Genomic DNA, 21391 nt, shown 5'->3' on the forward strand with positions numbered 1-21391 from the left:
CCTGCCTCAGCCTCCTGAGTAGCTGGGATTACAGGCACGCGCCACCGTGCCCAGCTAATTTTTTTGTATTAGTAGAGACGGGGTTTCACCATGTTGACCAGGATGGTCTCGATCTCTTGACCTCGTGATCCACCCGCCTCGGCCTCCCAAAGCAACAGCTATTCTAAGGGATGTTCTTGATGCCTTCCTAGGAGGTTGTCACACAGAGCCTTAAGAGTTACAATATGAACATGCTATCATTAAACACAAGTCAGGTAACCAATGTTTCCTCAATCATGAAGGTGGTTTTCCATTTGTAAATGACTGTACTTAAGAGCTACCTGGATCAGAAGAAAATGGAAACCCTACAGAATCAGGATCAAATTAACATTTGTGATTAGGCCCATTTTACCTTGAGACCACAAACAGCCCTCTCAAGTCTACAGTTATAAGGTGCAGAGCAAAGCAAAGGTCATCATGAACTGATCACTCAGAAAACTACTCTCCATTCAAACAATGTGCTTTTGTTTCCTCTTCTATAAAACAGAGATGAGAGTACCTGCACCACTGTTATAAAGAACAAATGAAACCACGCAAAGCTCAAAATGTGCCTACTGCTTAGTAATAAGCACTTAATAAATGCTACAATTATTATTATACATTTTTTGAGATGGAGTCTCGCTCTGTCGCCAGGCTAGAGTGCAATGACAAGAGCTCGGCTCACTGCAACCTCCGACTTCCTAGTCCTGCCTCAGCCTCCCCTGTAGCTGGGATTATAGGCATGCGCCACCAAGCCCAGCTAATTTTTGTTTTGTTTTGTTTTCTTTTCTTTTTTTTGAGATGGAGTTTTGCTCTTTTGCCCAGGCTGGATTGTAATAGCCCGATCTCGGCACACTGCAATCTCCGCCTTCCAGTTTCAAGCGATTCTTCTGCCTCAGCTTCCTGAGTAGTTGGGATTACAGGTGCCTGCCATCACACCCTGCTAATTTTCGTATTTTTGGTAGAGACGGGGGTTTCGCCATGTTGGCCAGGCTGGTCTCCAACTCTTGACCTCCTGATCCACCCGCCTCGGCCTCCCAAAGTGCTGGGACTACAGTTGCCTGCCATCACACCCTGCTAATTTTTGTATTTTTGGTAGAGACGGGGGTTTCACCATGTTGGCCAGGCTGGTCTCGAACTCCTGACCTCGTGATCCACCCACCTCAGCCTCCCAAAGTGCTGGGATTACAGGCATGAGCCACCGCGCCCGGCCAATTTTTGTATTATTAGTAGAGACGGGGTTTCAACACGTTGGCCAGGATGTTCTCGATCTCCTGACCCTGTGATCGGCTTGCCTCAGCCTCCCAAAGTGCTGGGATAACAGGTGTGAGCCACTACACCGGGCCTACAATTATTATTATATCCAGTTCAGATGCAAATAATTATCTCCACTTATGTTAGAAACCTATTACGGTTCAATCACCCTGCTCATATGCTGTAGATGTAATCTGACAATACAATGTAAACCAACTGTAAAATGAAAACTGATCTCTTCAAAGATACAGAATATCGTGTTAATGAAATAACTATTTTAAAAATGATGGCATGGCATACATTAACAACTGAAGCAGTGAGAAATAAGGATGACCAGAGCATGAGAATTTCAAAATATAACTTGAACACCAAATGGCTCTAACTTCATTTACCAATACATACCACCAAGAATCCTCTGATGGAGCACACCGAACATTCTGGCTTCATTTATTAGCAATACCTTTTCTTTCCACCTGGAGAATTTCTGTCCACCCTCTACATTGTCTCGGTTCACGTGTAACTTCCTGTAGTCCTTCCCAAAATCCCCAGGCAAAACTATCCCTCCATGACCCCAAAGCACTTAGTTAACAATGCTAGTAAAGCAATCCACATACTGTATTACAATTAAGTTCTATAAGCGTGTCTCCCCCAGTAGCCTCTTAAGTTCGAACATTAGTATCCAGCGCCACAGTCCGTGACACTGAAGGCACACAAGATGTTTGATGAATTTTAGTGGAATCTGGAACTTCAGGGCTGAGAAGGGCCAAAGGGGCCAACATTTGCTTCCGGATGCAAAAGTACGACACCAAGAAGACTAAGTGACCTGCTTAAATTATAAAAACTGTGGAAGAACAAATACTCAAGTTTCCTTTCCCAATAAAATTCATGAGGACAAGACTGTGTGTCTGGCTGATTGCTCCCAACTGGTTCACCCAACAAACAGTTGGTGTGTAATACACCCTCAAGTAAGTATTTTCCATTACAAAACAATATAAATGTCAATCCAGAAATGCTGGGAAACACACAAATCCTAAAAAAGTTAAATTTTGATGCTAGTCTTGTATAAATTCCCAATTGCAAAATTCTGAAAAGCAGGCAAAAGTCACCTTGTACAGCAGTATCTTATATGAAAATAGTATTTGTAAAACATTTAATCCTTTCTGGCATTAAAACATTTAAAGTGAAATGTTTCCAGGCTTACAGATTTACAAAAGCCTGTCTACACAGAGTGGATAAGATAATTAAAGCTGACATACAGTATACACTCAAAAATATTACTTACACAGTGCAGGCTACGTCAAATGCTAATAAAATACAAGTGACAACTTGCCTTTGTGGGAACCAGACACAAAGACTCAGTTTGAGGAAGTTCAAGTTTACCGGCCAACAGCCACACCACGATTTACTGCCGTCATAGAGGGGCCCTACGGAGAAGGACTGCTTCCAGCCAGTCAAATACTTGGATTTCATCAATGGAGAGACAAAAGACCCAATGTGCGCCCAATGCACAAATGGGAAAGGAAACAATCAGTCTCCTTTCCGATCGTCAGGATTACAAGACAGCCTGAGTCCTTTCAGGAAATTCACGTAAGCAGGTCCCCAGAACTCGCTGACAAACACTGCCGCCGAAGGCGGGTTTGAGGTCAAGAAAGGCCAAGAAACCACTGCGACCCCTCCAGGAGGCCGCGTGGGCAGCCGAGCACAACCAGGCACCAAGGTGGAGACGCAACATCTGGGCGGGTCCCGGCGCCACCTCCGAGTCCCAGGGCCTCCGCGCGCCGCGGGGGCCAGACGCTCAGACCTAGGGCAACGGGTCCCCTCGTGGCAGGCAGGTGGCCGATTCCACTGAAAGGAGGCCGCAGGCCTTTAGGGACCCCAAAGCCTACAGGCCAAGTCACCCCCACAGAGAGGCCGCCCCGTCTCTGAGCAACGGCCGCAGCCAGGAGCCGCCGCCCACCCCGGCAGTCAACCCGCCAGCGGCCTTCCTCCTCTGGTCCTCTATCCCGCAGGCCAAGTCGGGCAGGTACAGTCCCAACAGGTCTCGGGGCCCCTACGCCTCCCGCTGGGGCCCGGGGCGGTGGGAAAGAACAGGGGCTACAAGAAGGGTCGGCCCGGGTCCCGCTGCCCCCTCAGCACTCACCATGGCGACTCCCCAGAGCCTGCAGCAAGCAGCACCCACCCCGCGCGGAGCCTCCCGCGGTCATGTGACACTGCGGCCCCTCCAAGCCCCGCCCTCTCTGGCCCCGCCTCCGGACTCTGCAGGCGGCATCTCGATTGGCCTGCTTCTAGGAACCCAAGTCTCGCGTGTTTATTGGGTCTGGCTACTTAACGCTGGCTGGACGGACCTGAGCGCCAGCCAATCTCACTACAGCATGTGAGAATGGGTGGGACAGTGCGGGGCAGTGCAGGGCAGTGGGGATCGCCTGGCAGCAGGCAGTAGACAGCAGGAGGGAAAGGCAGTGTGTGATAAGTTTGTCAAGAAAAAAGGAATGGGTGGCTGGGGAACAGACAGTCCACATTCGCTGTTATCTACCTTGGCGAGTGCCCTCGTGACGCACATGCGCAAAAGGAAGACCCTGATTGGTTTATGGGACGGCCTCAATCTGGTCCCAACCAATCCAGATGCGCCGGAGGAGGGGCCTGGCTCTCACTGGCTGGCACAGCGTCTGCGCGCCGGTTTCGTCGCACCGCCGCGTTCGCCAGAGTTGATCGGTTTAGTCGGGGCGGCATGGGGTCGGAGCTGATCGGCCGTCTAGCCCCGCGCTTAGGCCTCGCCGAGCCCGAAATGCTGAGGTGAGTTCGGCAACGCAAGACCAGGGCAGGGCTTCCCCCTCGCTGCCCTGGGCTCTCAGGCGAGGCCCGCGCCCTTCCCAGGCGACGGGCGGCGCGGGAGTGACGAGGAGCGCTGGGGCTGGACGGGGTTTAGAACCTACTTCAAGAGAAACTTCCCAACGGTGGGCTTGCATGAGGTGTCAAGAAGGGCGATGGCAGACGTCCCTGGGAACAGCCAGCCCTGTCTGTTGGTGGTAGGTGGTAGGGAGAAGAACGAGCCCGGGAGAACTTCCGCTCATTCCGCTGACGCCTACTGCGGTCGAGGTTACAGCTGCGAACCTGATATCGTGGCACAGAGCCCCGCTGTCTGTAAAGGGCGAGGACTGTGTAGACCTTAAACCGGGTAATATGCCAGAGCCACCGGACTTGGGGTGGAGCCCGGCCTAGCGGAAAACTCGGGAAAGCAGGTTCCGTTCCCGCTGAAGCCGGATTGATGGAAAGTGCCGGGCGAGGGAAGCTGTGGCAAGAGCAGCCCAGGCAGGGACGACCGACACCTCCTGCAAAAGCCTTCGGATGGGAAGCGGGATCTGGAGTTGGAAATAAAGCCATTGGAGCTAAAACGTGGAGAGCAGGACCAGGCTCAGTGCTTCAACAGTCAGGCGAGCGAAGGCAAGGAAAAGAGTGCTTAAAAGATTTGAAGACACACCTGCAGGACTCGGTAGTCATTTAGAGCAGTGAACGGTTCTCAAAATGTGGTTCCTGGACCAGCAACAGCCATATGATGATTGTCACTTGTTAGAAATACAAATTCTTGGGCCCCACCTCAAGCATACTGATCAGTCACTCAGTCTGGGACCCCGTAATTTGTTTTCACAAGGCCCAAGGTGATTTTCGCATACAATGAAGTTTAAGAACTACTGATTTACGCGGTGGCTCAAGCCTGTAATCCCAGCACTTTGGGAGGCCGAGGCGGGTGGATCACGAGGTCAAGAGATCGAGACCATCCTGGTCAACATGGTGAAACCCCGTCTCTACTAAAAATACAAAAAAATTAGCTGGGCACGGTGGCGCGTGCCTGTAATCCCAGCTACTCAGGAGGCTGAGGCAGGAGAATTGCCTGAACCCAGGAGGCGGAGGTTGCGGTGAGCCGGAATCACGCCATTGCACTCCAGCGTGGGTAACAAGAGCGAAACTCCGTCTCAAAAAAAAAAAAAAGAAAAGAAAAAGAACTACTGATTTAAAGGAAATCGGGGGGAAAAGAGGAACCGTGATGTAACCTGCCTGCCTCTGAAATAGTTCATGCTTGTTCCAGTAATGGAAGGAGGAAAGAAGGGTCATATTTTTCTCGAAATTTAACTTAACTTTTGTCTGAAAACGTTTGAGCACAGTGATATTTGGAGTCAGTTCTGATTCTGTCTTCCTCTCTTCATTCCCAGCCCCAGATAAATGTGCACTGGAGTTAGGCTTAGTGTGACATTCATCAGGCTGTAGTTGTTTACTAAAGTGTTGAACAAACTACTGAATAAGAGTTGTAGCTAACACACTGCCCTTTTAACCAGGAAAGCAGAGGAGTACTTGCGCCTGTCCCGGGTGAAGTGTGTCGGCCTTTCTGCACGCACCACGGAGACTAGCAGTGCAGTCATGTGCCTGGACCTTGCAGCTTCCTGGATGAAGTACCCCTTGGATAGGGTAAGTAGGTCCCACCGAATATCTGAATAATCCAGTGCAACACTGAAGCTCTTTTAACTTTTGGTTGAAATAAACCCCAGTTAAAACTCTTGTTTTGGAATTGTCCTGGCTATCCTTGTATAATTTCTGGAAATACTGTAGAATCATTTTGAGTTGGAAAAAATTTTTTTGCCACGTTTTCTTTACTCTTCACTGTTTTCCCTGACCACCTGTTTCTCGGGAAGGGGCCATCTTCCACATTGCTCCTAGCATTCTTTCAAAACCCCTATGCTTTTCTTCTAATATCACAGTGCTTGAAAGAACAAGCTTTGGGGTCAGGAGGAGTTGCATATTGAGATCAAATCTCCACACTAGCTAGCTCTTTTAACCTCCAGTGTGCTCACCCATAAATCAAAGATAGAATATCCAATTTCGCTAGATTATTATGAGGATTAAATGTACATAACACTGTTAACACAGTACTCGTGTCATAATGATACACTTATTAAATGGTAATATTAAAAACAAAGCTTTGTTGATTACCATCGAACTCTCCAGACTCTTGAATCCTGGCCTGAAGCTACAGTATTGACATAACAGATTCTCCACTTCAATGATTTGTGACTTTGTAAATGCAGTATCTTGTTTTTTCCTGCAGTACTCTTCTGGTAAACTCCTGTTTGTCTTGCATGACCCTGCCTGATTGTTAGATTCTTTATGAAACTTGCCTTAACTCTCCCAGGCAGAGCTAGTTTCCCACAGTGGATCCTCCTGTTTCCCTTCCTACTTTCCTTTTCCTCTTTCTCTCCTCCATACACACACACCCCTGCCCCCAACTCCACTCCCACTACTTCTCTCCTTCCTTTTCCCAATAAATTACACATTAGCAGCTTTGTATAAACACAAGTAACCATATATGTGTTTCCTGTGGTTTTTTACTACCTGTTTGACTATATTAATATTGTGTTATAATTTTAAATCATCTCTGTATAGGCATGACTGTCTTTGTATAGTTTGAACTCTTTGAGAGCAGTACTTCCTCTGCCTGATGTGATTACTAATTTTTCGACTGAGTGAAGCTAAACCTTTAGGTGGAGTGACTTGCCACAAAATTAATTTTGAAAAGTTATACCACTTATTAAACAAGTGTTTAAGGGTACTAATATATAGAACTTAAGGTTTTTATGATTCGTGTATGTGTTTTTCCTTTCACAGGCTTATTTAATTAAACTTTCTGGTTTGAGCAAGAAGACATATCAGAGCTGTCTTAAATCTTTTGAGTGTTTACTAGGCCTAAATTCGAATATTGGAATAAGAGACCTAGCTGTACAGTTTAGCTGTACAGAAGCAGTGAACATGGCTTCAAAGATACTAAAAAGGTATGGGGCATAAAGAACCTTAATTGAAAATGTATACCGATAGGCTGGGTGCAGTGGCTCATGCCTGTAATCCCAGCAGTTTGGGAGGCCAAGACAGGCGGATCACATGGTCAGGAGTTCAAGACCAGCCTGGCCAACATGGTGAAACCCCATTTCTACTAAAAATACAAAATATTATCTGGGTGTGGTGGCACCTAGCTACTAGGGAGGCTGAGGCAGGAGAACTGCTTGAACTTGGGAGGTGGAGGTTGCAGTGAGCCAAGATCATGCCATTGCATTCCAGCCTGGGCGACAGAGCAAGACTCTGTCTCAGGGAAAATAAAAAAAAAAAAAAACAGAAAATTTATACTGATAGGTAAAGAAAAATTATCTACTGTCCTATTCTGGTTAATTTTCGGTCTTGAAAAAAATAACTCATATGTTAAAGTGACAGTGCACATATCTAATGCATTTTAAAAACTTGTAAGTTCTGGTTTGCACTTTCAGTCTCTTTTGAAATATTATTTTCTGACATATAATTCTGCAATAACCTCTCCTTTAGCTATGAGTCCAGTCTTCCCCAGACACAGCACGTAGATCTTGACTTATCCAGGCCACTTTTCACTTCTGCTGCACTGCTTTCAGCGTGCAAGTAAGTATTTCTTTAAACATTCAGAAAAGTTCCCAATTTACAAGTGGGTTTTTCATCCCCAAGGAATACTTCTAATTTAGTTGATTTCCTTTCAGAGCATATTTTCCCCTATATATATTAGGAATATTGGCCAAGTGACCATATTCCCAGTTTGTCACATAATGTAGCTAACAACTTGGAACTAGTGTTACCAGAATTCCACTAGCCAAATAGCCGCTGTATACATAAGCTGGGAATTCTGATTTCAGTCTGCCTTTTATAAAAGAGGGTATCTGTCATTAAAACAATGTTCTTGTGTAGTTTTCTGCTTATATTTTTTAAAAGGTACTGGCTGGCAGGAGGCGGAGGTTGCAGTGAGCCGAGATTGCGCCACTGCACTCTAGCCTGGTGACAGAGCGAGACTCTGTCTCAAAACAAAAAAAGGTACTAGCTGGGCCAGGCGTGGTGGCTCCTACTTATAATCCCAACACTTTGGGAAGCTGAGGCAGGAGGACTGCTTGAGGCATGGAGTTCAAGACTATCCTAGACAACATAGTGAGACTCCAATCTCTTAAAAAAATTAAAAAAAAAAAAAGGGCCAGGCGAGGTGGCTTATGCCTGTAATCCCAACACTTTGGGAGGCCAAGGCGGGCAGATCACCTGAGGTTGGGAGGTTGAGACCAGCCTAACCAACATGGAGAAACCCTGTCTCTAGTAAAACTGCAAAATTAGCCTAGCATGGTGGCTCATGCCTGTAATCCCAGCTACTCAGGAGGCTGAGGCAGAAGAATCACTTGAACCTGGGAGGTGGAGGTTGCAGTGAGCCTAGATTGTACCATTGCACTCCAGCCTGGGCAACAGAGCAGGAGGCTGAGGCTGAAGGCTCACTGGAGCCTAGGAGTTCTTGGTTAGAGTGAGCTATGGTCATACTACTGCACTGCAGCCTAGGCAACACAGCAACAGCCTGTCTCCAAAAAAAAAAAAAAAAAAAGTACTGGCCACAACTGTTCTTCAAGGAATTTATAACATATTTCAGTGATAAATTCTCCCATCTGAATCTTAGAATTGTGGGTTATCTATATATACTGAAGTGTTACTTTGGAAATGTTAGTAATTATTGATATCTTTGTCTAAAGTTGTCTTTTTTATTTTTTTCTTTTGAGACAGAGTCTTGCTCTGTTGCGCAGGCTGGAGTGCAGTGGCATGATCTCAGCTCACTGTGACCTCTGCCTCCCGGGTTTAAACAATTCTCTGCTTCAGCCTCCCGAGTAGCTGGGATTACAGGTGAATGCCACCATGCCCAGCTAATTTTTATATTTTTAGTAGAGACAGGGTTTCACCATCTTGGCCAGGCTGGTCTTGAACTCCTGACCTTGTGATCCACCCACCTCAGCCTCTCAAAGTGCTGGGATTACAGGCGTGAGCCACTGCACGCAGCCAAGTTGTCTTATTTATCTTGCCAGTAAACTCCTTAGAAAACAAAATGTAGTTGGCCCGAATGGATTTCTCACTACCTACCCACTAATTTTGGTATGTTGACTCTATTAGCTACATACCTAGGAGTATTAATTGGCATTTGTAGAAAACATCTCTTTAATTCAGCAAAATTGTGTGCATATAGGCAGGAAGTGTAGCTGTTATGGTAGAAAACAATAAGAATTGTCAACCCTACTTTTGAAACCATATCACACCAAGTTAAAAAAAAGGTCTTGACAGGTCTGTTGTCCTAAAGAAAAAGTTTATCTTGTGTTTTTAATTAGTGGTTGCTGTGGAGTGTTATTAGGAGACTTCATTTTCAGGGTGGGTTGGCGTTGTTACATCCCTGTAATATAAATATAAATATCCTGCGGGTTAAAATGAGTTGAACATTAAAAAGTCCTATGATTGTCATTCAGCAAATTAATCTGAGATTTACTAAAGAGTTCAAAAAGGCATGAAGCACTACAGCAAATGTCTTTTATGTGCCCCTTTTGTTATAAAACAGATCCCATGTGCATTTTAACTCTCAGTCCAATAAACAACTAAATAAACATCTTAGCCAAATTTGCATGATTATAGATAATGACATGTTTGAATGAAGGAAAATCTAGACAGAGGCTCTTAAAGCATGGGCAAAAAGAAAATAAGTTAATTATCTGGTTGGCCAGAGAAGAAAACTGTACTGGTCTTGAGAAAAGCAACTTACAAAATTGTCTTGTAGGATTCTACAGCTGAGAGTGGATAAAAACAAAATGGCAGCCACATCCGGTGTAAGAAAAGCTATATTTGATCGACTGTGTAAACAACTAGAGAAGATTGGACAGCAGATTGGTAGTAAGTATTCTGTAGTTGAAGAATGTGTCATTTGAAAATGTAGTACTTTTGCTTATAAAAGTCAAGTATTTTCAAATGTAAACTGGCTGCTTCCTAAATTCTGTATTGCATGTGGACCAGGTATATTTTTAATGATCTTTCTAACCTATGATTCCATGAATCTATGCCTGGAAAATAGATTCTCCATTAACATGTTCCCATGTTAAATACCAGCCTCTAGATACATAAACCAGGACAGAAATGATTCTCAAGTCTGACAAGAGAGGCCAAAGAAAAGAGAAATCTAAGATCATTTGTCTTCTTGTCTTCATATTTTATCAGTTAAGGTGTCTAATTTTGTTTGTGACCCAAAACATGCCCAAATACTGAAATTGAGGATAGGAGAAAAATTAACCTTGATAACACTTTTTTTTTTCTTAAAGGAGAACCTGAAGATTTAGCTCCTCCACCACAGAAGAAAAAGAAGATAGTGGTTGAACCCCCAGCAAAGGGTAGTTTTACTAACACAGTACTGACATTGACATTTTATTCAGTACAGTCCAGTGGTGACCTAGCAGCTTGCCTGCGAGGAGTACAGTTTTAAGTAAATTCTGACTGTAAATCATTTGATAAGACCAGCTTTCCAAGCTATCAATAATGGAAGTAACATAGGTATTAGGTAATTAAGAATATGGCTGGCCTGGCACAGTGACTTATTCCTGTAATCCCAGCACTTTGAGAGGCTGCAGCGGGAGAATTGCTTGAGCCCAGGAGTTCGAGACCAGCCTGGGCAGCTACAGTTAGGTATCTGTCTTACCTGGGCATGGTCTGATAGGAAGTCCCTAGTTGTATAGCCAATCAGCTTGTTGGCAGTTTCTGATTGACTGGGATTATTTTTGTCTTTTGGAGGTTCTTTCCCCCCACAAAAAAAAAGTTTTTAAGTTAAGTTCCAGTTTGCTTATAAGAGCTTTAGCTACAGAGACAACCTCAGGCAAATGGCTGCCTTATTATTTTAATACCACCTACTGGCTGTGTGATTTTTTTGTTGTTGTTTGCGACATGGCCTGGCTCTGTCTGTCACCCATGCTAGAGTGCAGTTGCATGATCTTGGTTCACTGCATCCTCCGCCTCCTGAGTACCTAGGACTCCAGGAGTGTGCCACTTCACCTGGCTTTTTTTTTTTTTTCTTTGAGACAGAGTCTTGCTCTGTCACCCAGGCTGGAGTGCAATGGTGCCATCTTAGCTCACTGCAACCTCTATCTCCCAAGTTCAAGCAATTCTGTGCCTCATCCTCCTGGGATTACAGGTGCCTGCCATCATGCCAGCTAGTAATATTTTTTTTGTATTTTTAGTAGAGGCTGGGTTTCACCATCTTGACCAGGCTGGTCTTGAACTCTTGACCTCGTGATCCACCCACCTCAGCCTCCCAAAATGCTGGGATTACAGATGTGAGCCACCTCGCCCAGCACACATGGCTAATTTTTGTATTTTTGGTAGAGATGGGGTCTCACTGTTGCCCAGGCTGGTCTTGAACTTCTGGGCTCAAGTGATCTGCCCCCCTTGGCCTCCCAAAGTGCTGAGATTACAGGCATGAACCACTACGCCTGGCCACTGGCTATATGCTACTAAGAAAGTCTATAATTTCTGTGAGCCTCAATTTCCTGATCTATAAAATGTGATTAATATTCTTACCTATTATGGAGCATAGTAAGGGTTAAATGAAATAATGCTATTTAAAAGTACTTGGATTGGTGCCTATCAAGCACCAGTTAAGTGCTTGATAGATGTTAGTGATTACTAGATGTCTTGGAATGCTTGGAGTGTAAGGGAGAGAAAATAGTGATAGCTAAGCTGGGTATGGTAATGTGAGCCTATAATCCCAGCCACAGTCCCAGCTGACCAGGAGGTGGAGGTGGGAGAATCAGTAACCTAGGAGTTGGAGTCCAGCCTGAGCAACATTGCAAGACCCCATTTCAAAAAAAAGTGGTAACTGCTCTTTCTCCACTTCATTTCAGTATCTTATTTACTACCACTTTCTTAAAGTAGACAATTTAAATAAGTTTACCTTTTTAAAATTTCATTTCTAAGTATAACAATTTTGAAATTGCTTTTGATAATTTTTTCTCAGAAATGGAGAAGGTAGAGGAGATGCCACATAAACCACAGAAAGATGAAGATCTGACACAAGATTATGAAGAATGGAAAAGAAAAATTTTAGAAAATGCTGCAAATGCTCAAAAGGCTATAGCAGAGTGATTTCAACTTCCAGACTGGTATGCATTGCAAACTGATAGTATATTGCCACCTCCAGGAAGGCTTGAGGGCTTTGGAATGTTGTTTAAACTTTTTTTTTTTTTTTTTTTTTTTTTTTGAGATGGAGTCTCCTTCGGTCGCCCAGGCTGGAGCACAATGGCTCAATCTTGGCTCCCTGCAACCTCTGCCTCTCCGGTTCAAGCGATTCTCCTGCCTCAGCCTACTTAGTAGCTGGGATTACAGCGCCTGCCACCATGCCTGTCTAATTTTTGTATCTTTAGTAGAGATGGGGTTTCACCGTGTTGGTCAGGCTGGTCTCAAACTCCTGACCTTGTGATCCACCTGCCTCGGCCTCCCAAAGTGCTGGGATTACAGGCGTGAGCCACCGCACCTGGCCTTGTTTAAACTTTTATAACAAGGATCCTAAGACTATTGCCTTAATAGCAAAGCAGCCTGCCCGGAGGCTGAGTGTGGGCAATGGGCTGGTCCCTGGTGTGGGCAACATCAGACCAGCCACAGTGCCTGATTGGTATTGCTTCATGCGCTCTCCTACAAAATGGAATTGGAGGCCCGGTGCAGTGGCTCACACCTGTAATCCCAGCACTTTGGGAGGCCAAGGTGGGTGGATCACCTGAGATCAGGAGTTCGAGACCAGCCTAGCCAACATGGAAAAACCCTGTTTCTACTAAAAATACAAAATTTAGCTAGGTGTGGTGGTGCATGCCTGTAATCCTAGCTCCTCAGGAGCCTGAGACAGGAGCATCACTTGAACCCAGGAGGCAGAGGTTGCAGTGAGCTGAGATTGTGCCACTGCACTCCAGCTTGGGCAACAGAGTGAGACTCCGTCGAACAAACAAATCAATAAATAAATAAATGGAATTGGAGCCATTTTGCTTTGTTTCAAGTGAATGGCTGTCCCTTGTCTTATTCAGAATATAAAATTCAATCTGAATGGCCTCATACAGATTTTACTTCAGTTTTTGTGTAAGATATTTTTTATTTGACTGAATCAATATATTGTACAGCCTAAGTTAATAAATGTTATTTGTATATGCATTCAAGTTGTACTTGTCATCAGTTTGGCGGAATCCTCCTTATGCTAAAAGCTATGTCTACTCTAACAGGAAAAAGCCCAGGTTCCTGTCCTCTGAGCTACACTACCCACCAGACCACAAACTCAAATCGGACTTCCTGGGTTTGAATCTCTGCTCAGCCATTTACACCTGTGAAACCTTTAGCAAATTAATTAACTTCTTTATGCCTCATCTATAAAGTAGCAGTAGAAATGGTACCACCTCATAGATAATGCAGAAGAGTATCTGAGCCAATACATGTAAAGCATTTAGCACAGTACCTGCTATGAATAAGTATTTAGAAAATAATCAGAATAGAGAAAATCTCACATTTGGAGGTCTCTTAATGAATTAAACATTAGCACCTTTTTATAAAATCATTTTAGAAAATATCTACATACTGAAAAATGTAACCTTAGTAAATGCTACTTTTAAGACTATGGAAAAGGACATTTTCATGGATGGTAAGAAGTTACTAAAGGCATCATGCCAGACATGATTTTAACTAAAATTAAGAATATATGATAAAATTAAATATTTCCATGGTAAAGCGATTGCATCCAAATGTTTAAAATTTAATAGTGGTTTCCTTTTTTCTGCTACAGGTAATGAATAATACCTGCTACATAAACCTAGAATGACTAAAGGTGATGTCTCTTTTTTCCCCCTACCCTTTTTAGTTTTAGAACTTCAGCAGACCAAAGCTAAAGAAATACCACAATGAAATGATCCCAACATAAGCATGTCTGGCAAGGCCTGTGGTATTGGGGAATGAACAGGAGCTTTGGAACCACACACAATCCAGTTTAAATTCTGGCTCTGCCACTTCTCCCTTAAAAAAAGCCCAAAAACTTACAGAGCCTAAGATTTCTTGTTTATAAAATAGAAAAGCTGGGCACAGTGGCCTATACCTACAGTCACAGCTACTCAGGGGCCAAGGCAGGAAGATCACTTGAGCCAGAGTTTAAGTAAGTCTGTAGTATGCTGTGATCACACCTGTGAATAGCTACTGCACTCCAGCCAGGGCAACATAGGGAGACCCCATCTCTTAAAAGAAAAATAGCTAAAATAGAAATACCTGCCTTGTGAGGATTAAAGGTACTACTATATTTGTGAAGTACATGGCATTTAGAAGGCATTCACTAAATAGCTTTTGTTACAGCTTTGATCCAAAATAAATCCTCGTTTATTAAGAAGGTATGTAATATGAGACCCATCACAGTGGCTCACCCCTGTAATCCTAGCACTTTGGGGGACTGAGGCTGGCAGATTGCCTGAGCTCAGGAGTTCAAGACAAGCCTGGGCAACATGGCAAAACCCCATCTCTAGTAAAGATACAAAAAATGAGCCAGGCGTGGTGGCACGTGACTGTAGTCCTAGCTACTTGGGAGGCTGAGGCATGAGAATTGTTTGCACCCAGGAGGCGGAGGTTGCAGTGAACTGAGATTGTGCTGCAGCACTCCAGCTTGGGTGACAGAATGAGGCTGTCTCAAAAACAAAAACCAAAAAAAGGTATGTAATTTGTTATTTGGTGCCAAGACTTAAATTTCTAGCTTTGAGTCAAAAGCAATGTACTTATCACCCTGTAAAATTAAGCACATTCACTTTCTTTAAAATTGTAATAAAATGTATGCAGCAAAATATACTATCTTAATCTTTTTAAAGTGTATATGGTTAAATATTATATAGTCACTTTGTTTTGCAAGCAGTCTCCAGAATTTTTTCATCTTGCAAAACTGACTTACGATTAAACAACTCCCCATTCCTCCCCACATCCCCTGACAACCACCACTGTACTTTCTCTGAATTTGCCTAAGGATTCATATAAGTGGAATCACAGTATTTGTCTTTGTCACTGGCTTTTTTAACTTAATATAACGTCCTCCAGATTCATCCATGTTACAACATGTCAGAATTTCCTTCATTTTTAAAGCTGAATAATATTCGGTTGTATATACCACATTTTGTTTATTCATCCATCAGTGGGACACTTGGGTTGCTTCCTCTTGGCTGTTTTGAATAATGCTGCTATGAACATAGGTGTACAAATACTTTTTGGGAACCCTGCTTTCAGTTCTTTTGGGTATACACCAGAAATTGGATTGCTAGATCATATGGTAATTCCATTTTTATTTTTATTGATTTATTTATTTTTTGAGACAGGAGTTTCACTCTGTCGCCCAGGCTGGAGTGTAGTGGCACGATCTCAGTTCACTGTAATCTCTGCCTCCTGAATTCAAGTAATTCTGCCTCAGCCTCCTGAGTAGCTGGGATTACAGATGCCCACCACCACGCCTGGCTAATTTTTGTAGTTTTAGTAGAGACAGCGTTTTGTCATGTTGGCTGGGCTGGTCTTGCAAGTGATCCACCTGCCTTGGCCTCCCAAAGTGTTGGGATTACAGGCATGAGCCACTGCGCTCGGCCTCTATTTTTAAATTTTTGAGGAACTCCCATAGTGTCTGTAACTGTACCGTATTACGTTCCCACCCACAGTTCATAAGGATTCCAATTTCTCTACATCCTTGCCAACACTTGTTATTTTCTAGTTTTTCTTTCTTTTTTTTTTTTTTTTAATAGTAACTATCCTAATGAGTGTAAGGTGTTATTGTGGTTTTGATTTGCTTTTCCCTAATGATTAGGGAAAAGATGTTGGGCATCTCTTCATGGACTTGAACAGACATTTTTAAAGAAAATATACAAACAGCTAATATTTTGGCCCTTTTTGAATCAGGTTGTTTGGTTTTTGTTGTTAGATATTAACCCTTATCAGATATGATTGGCAAATATTTTCTCCCATTCCTTAGATTTCCTTTTCACTCTGTTGATTATGGCCTTTGATGCACAGAAGCTTTTAATTTTGATGTAATCCAATTTACTTTTATTTCTGTGGCCCGTACTCTCGCTGCCATATCCAAGAAATCATTACCAAATCCAATGTCATGAAGCTTTTCCCCTATGTTTTCTTCTAAGAGCTAAATGGTTTTAGCTCTTACATTTAGGTCTTTAATCCATTTTTAGTTAATTAGGCACATTCACTATTAAATTACCCTATTAAAATGTGATTCTGATAAATCTAAAATTTCTGAGCCTTGTTTAAATACCATATGAGAATAAATATAAGTAGTATTGCCTGTTAGTTTTTTTCTTTATGCCATGAAAGCGAGTAATGGTAATTATTTTTATTATTTGGAATATAATACATATTTAGTTATTTTTTAAATTGGCTGGGGAGTGAAGGAATTAAAGCAATCTTGCCCAAATGCCCTCCTAGGAAGCCTTTCTGCAGTTTTCCAACACAATTACAATCTCAGTGATGGATGCTGTGATGGTTAATACTGTCAACTTGATTGGATTGAAGGATACAAAGTATTGATCCTGGGTATGTCTGTGAGGCTGTTGCCAAAAGAGATTAACATTTGAGTCTGGACGGAGAAAGGTAGATCTACCCTTAGTCTGGTAGACACCATCTATTCAGCTGCCAGTGAATAAAAAGCAGGCAGAAAAACATGAAAAGGAGAGACTGGCCTAGCCTCCCAGCCTACGTCTTTGTCCCATGCTGTATGCTTCCTGCCCTCGAAAGTCGGACTTCAAGTTCTTCCATTTTGGGACTTGGAATCCCAGCTACTCAGGAGGCTGAGGCAGAAGAATTGCTTGAACCCAGGAGGCAGAGGTTGCAGTGAGCTGAGATCACGCCACTGCACTCCAGCCTGGTGACAGAGCGAGACTCCATCTCAAAAAGAAAAAAAAAAGTAATAAGTAATACATGCTCACTGTAAGAAAAAAAAAAGATTCAAAGGGTTCAGAAAAACGAAAAGTGGAATTCCCCTTCTCCCAATCACTCACTTTTCACACTCCACTGTTAAGTTTCTTGCATATCCTACAGTTTTTTAATGTATATGTAAGCATATGTCTCTTCATAAGCGGGATGATACCATATATACATTTTATAATTTTTTTTTAAGGAAAGATGGCTTTCAGTATATCTAGATCTATGGTATTCCACTATATGAATGTGGCAAAATTCATTCAACTAAACCCAAACAAATAGGCATACGTTGGTTGTTTCTATTGGTCCATTAGCAATAGTGCTATAGTAAACATCATTTTGCATAAATCTCCATACAGTTGTTTAAATATGGAGGGATACATTTCTAGAAATAAAATTGCTGGATGAAAGAAAGCATGGGCATGACTTTTATTTGGATACATATCCATCAAAAGTGGGAGAATGCCATCTTCCCCACACCCTCACCAATTCTTCACCAGTCCAAAAGGTGAAAAAAGTGGGCCCCCACCACCTTTTAGAGTTTCTCTGCCCAGCATTTTCCAGTGACTGTACATGCAATGGAAAAGTCCCATTAGAAATAGCTGACCCAACACAATCGCAATCAAATGTTTGAGCTAAGTAAGTATACACCAGCAAAGTACTAAAAATATCCAGAAAAACTCAAGCTTCATAAAACCAAATTTCAGATCAGGGATGCTAAAATCCACATAGCTCACTTGTGTGACCCCGGCGTAAACAGACCTTTCAAATGAACTTTGGAGGGAAATCATTTCTCTAGGTAAGGAATAACAGCATAAAGGGAAAAATAAATAAAATTGATAGATACAGGATTCTCTCTAGATCTGCCCTGTCCAATATAGGCCACTAACCACATGTGGCTATTAAACATTTAAAATGTGGCTAGTGCAACTGCAGAACTGAATTTCTAATTTTATTTAATTTTAATACTGGTAAGAGTAGATACTTCAGTTGCTGGAAAACTGTTAGGTATGTTTCAAACAACTTGAGTATGTAAATATATTTTTCCACAGTAAGTTTTAGGAAATCTAAATACAGATTAAGTATGTCTGATGAAAACCTAGCAACTGAATTGACAGTTTGTTTGTTTTTTCCCCCCCAGGTTTGTTTTTTTTTCCCTGGAGGCAAAGTTTTGCTCTGCCACCCAGGCTGGAGTGCAGTAGTGTGATCTCAGCTGACTGCAACCTCCGCCTCCTGTTTAAGTGTTTCTTGTACCTTAGCCTCCCACGTAGCTGAGATTACAGGTGTGTGCCACCATGGCCAGCTAATTTTTGTATTTTTAGATATGGGGTTTCACCGTGTTGCCCAGACTGGTCTCTAACTCCTGGCCTCAAGCAGTCTACCCACCTCAGCCTCCCACAGTGCTGGGATTACAGATGTGAGCCACCGCGCCCAGCCTTGATTATGTGTTTTTAAACGTAAAATATATCATATTTTGGAGACTTAGTATGAGAAAAGGAATATAAAATATCTCAATTTTTTTTTGTTGTTCGAGGTAGAGTTTTGCTCATCTCCCAGGCTGAGTTCAGTGGTGCAATCTTGGCTCACTGTAACCTCCACCTCCTGGGTTCAAGTGATTTTCCTGCCTCAGCCTCCCTAGTAGCTGGTAAAATATCTCAATTTTATATCGATTACATATTGAAATTTTTTAAATATATTTTTAAAAATACCTTGTTATATAAATTGTTAAAACTGATTTTCAATGGGTTTTGTTAGAGAAGTTACTAGAAATTTTTTAAATTACACATATAGCTTGTATTATATTTTTGCTGGGCAGTGCTGCTCTAGATATGGTAATTAACTACCTTTTTCTGGGGAGATGATTCATAGCATTCCCCAGAATCTTAAGTCCAAAAGAAGGTATGAACAATAATAGAACTACAAAATATACTCTAGCTCCTTCTGGAGGCTGCACTCAAAAACCCTTTTAAAGAAAGATAACTGACATTTAAAAAATAAGACATTTTACCAAATCACTGTCACTGTCTCATCAAAGGACAGCTTCCAACAGCTGTTTTCTGATGTCCATTCTTCAGCTGACCAATTTGGAGCAGACCCAGACTTGCTAGTACTGAAACTCTTAGTTCCCAACAAGGGTTAGCCTTACAGAGGAAACTTAACAACTTGAGAACCGCAGCAGCAGGATAACGTCTCCACCTGCCTACCTCTCTGTCAAAAAGAAAAAAAAGAAAAAAAAGAGAGCCTCTGTTATGGGACAAAAGTCCTGAAAGGTGGTGAACCTGTTGCATGTCTAATTAAAATCTAAAAATCACTACATTGACTAAAGCTGCTCACCCAAGGCTAAGCATGGTGGCTCACGCCTGTAATCCCAGGACTTTGGGAAGCCAAGGCAGGTGGATCACTTGAGGTCAGGAGTTCAAGACCAGCCTGGCCAACATGGTGAAACCCCATCTCTACTAAAAATACAAAATTTAGCTGGGTGTGGTGGCACATGCCTGTAATCCCAACTATTTGGGAGGCCGAGGCACAAGATTACTTGAACCCGGGAGGCAGAGGTTGCAGTGACCAAAGAATGCACTCCAGCCTGAGCAAGACTCTCTCTCAAAAAATAAAATAAAATTGATCACCAAGAAAAAAATGGGAATAGCACAAAAATCATGTAGAAGCAAGGAAATTAAAAAGACTGTGTAATTTTCAGTAAATAAAGTACTCCTTTTAACCATTTTATAAGTTGATGAAGTATCTAAATATACATGTATACAAGTTTGTAAATGTATTAGTTGAAGCTGAGTGTGGTGGCTCACGCCTGTAATCCCAGCACTTTGGGAGGCTAAGGCAGGTGGATCGCTTGAGCTCGAGACCAGCTTGGGCTACATGGCAAAACCCTGTCTCCACTAAAAATACAAAAATTAGTTGGGTGTGATGGCAGGCACCTATAGTCCCAGCTACTCAGGATCGCCTGAGGCCAGGAAGCAGAGGCTGCAGTGAGCCAAGATCATACCACTGCATTCCAGCCTGGGCAACAGAGTGAGACTCTGTCTCAAAAAAAAAAAAAAAAGTGTTAGTTGCTTGCCATGTTGAGAACAGTGTGATTTCAGTAAAGGGATGACATGGCTACTCTAATGCATGTAGAAAAGTGTTTAAATGTACAGTGGGCCCTTGAACGTGTGGGGGTTAGGAGTGCCTACCCCCTTGCATTTGAAAATCTGGGTATAACTTTTGTCTCCCCAAAAACTTAACTCCTAATAGCCTACTGTTGACTGGAAGCCTTATCAATAATATAAACAGTCAGTTAACACCCATACACACACGTACATATGTGTGTTTGTGTATGTGTGTGTGTGTGTGTATTTATGCACATACTATATTCTTTTTTTTTTTTTTTTTGAGACAGAGTCTTGCTCTGTTGCCCAAGCTGAAGTGCAGTGGTGCAATCTTGGCTCACTGCAACCTCCGCCTGCCAGGTTCCTACTTTAGCCTCCTGAGTAGCTGGGGTTACAGGCGCCTGCCACCATACCTGACTAATTTTTTTATTTTTAGTAGAGATGGGGTTTCACCATGTTGGCCAGCTGGTCTCAAACTTCTGACCTCAAGTGATCTGCCCACTTCAGCCTCCCAAAGTGCTGGGATTATGGGTGTAAGCCACCATGCCTGGCTTATATACTGTATTAAGCTAAGGAAAAGAGAAATCATAAGGAATTCCTTAAATCATAAGGAAGAGAACATATATTTTCTATTCATTAAGTGGAAGTGGATCATCAGAAAGGTCTTCATCCTCATCATCTTCCTGTTGAGTAGGCTGCAGAGTGGGATGAAGAGGAGAGCATGGTGTTGCTATCTCAGGGGTGGCAAAGGCAGAAGAAAATCCATGTATAAATCGACCAATGCAGTTCAAACCCACGTTCAAGGGTCAACTGTACATGTAAATAGGAAGTGTGCATGTCGAGTGATAACACTGAGAGTGGTACACCCTTAGGCAGCAGAAGAGCAGCTTTCCTTTATATCTCATGATGTGTTCTTCTCAGAAAGCTGAGCCTCATTACATTCTTATCTCTTTCATAAATTGCCTATCAGTTTCCAGATTTACAAGACCAGAAATTTATAACCAAGAAAGAGGGGTTAGGACAGGGCAGAATTAGGAGAGAGGTAGAGTTGTGTGGAGCTTTAAAAATCACGCTCAATGCTGGGTGCGGTGGCTCATGCCTGTAATCCCAGCACTTTGGGAGGCCAAGGTGGGCGGATCACCTGAGGTTGGGAGTTCGAGATCAGTCTGACCAACATGGTGAAACCCTCTCTCTACCTAAAA

The 21391-nt window shown here is 42.9% G+C and overlaps 2 protein-coding genes across 5 annotated transcripts in view; one reads left to right on the forward strand and one right to left on the reverse strand.

The window, feature by feature from the left end:
• VPS35 (VPS35 retromer complex component) overlaps positions 1-3485 on the reverse strand; it is a 30792-nt gene extending 27307 nt beyond the window's left edge. Inside the window, exon 1 of the mRNA XM_012443167.3 lies at positions 3413-3485. Within this exon, the coding sequence (XP_012298590.1) occupies positions 3413-3415 (3 nt within the window). The 5' untranslated portion in view covers positions 3416-3485. The remainder of the gene's footprint in view (positions 1-3412) is intronic.
• Positions 3486-3695: 210 nt separating this feature from the next.
• LOC105710694 (origin recognition complex subunit 6) lies at positions 3696-13302 on the forward strand. 4 transcript variants are annotated; one of them, XM_064382984.1, is made up of 8 exons: positions 3699-4065; positions 5604-5733; positions 6928-7091; positions 7633-7722; positions 9902-10014; positions 10437-10505; positions 12122-12266; positions 12368-13302. In XM_064382984.1, exons 1-7 carry the CDS (start codon positions 3860-3862, stop codon positions 12247-12249), a joined length of 900 nt encoding a protein of 299 aa, XP_064239054.1. In that variant the 5' UTR covers positions 3699-3859; the 3' UTR covers positions 12250-12266; positions 12368-13302. The 4 variants fall into 4 exon arrangements, 3 of the variants coding, with proteins under 3 accessions (XP_064239055.1, XP_064239054.1, XP_064239053.1); XR_010344798.1 differs by lacking the exon at positions 12368-13302 and having other exon boundaries at positions 3697-4065; positions 10437-11979; positions 12122-12180; XM_064382983.1 differs by having other exon boundaries at positions 3700-4065; positions 12122-13302.
• Positions 13303-21391: the final 8089 nt, after the last annotated feature.

Source organism: Aotus nancymaae, unplaced genomic scaffold, assembly GCF_030222135.1.
Source record: "Aotus nancymaae isolate 86718 unplaced genomic scaffold, 86718_ANA_hifiasm-v0.15.2.pri h1tg000030l, whole genome shotgun sequence".
Lineage (NCBI taxonomy): Eukaryota > Metazoa > Chordata > Mammalia > Primates > Aotidae > Aotus > Aotus nancymaae.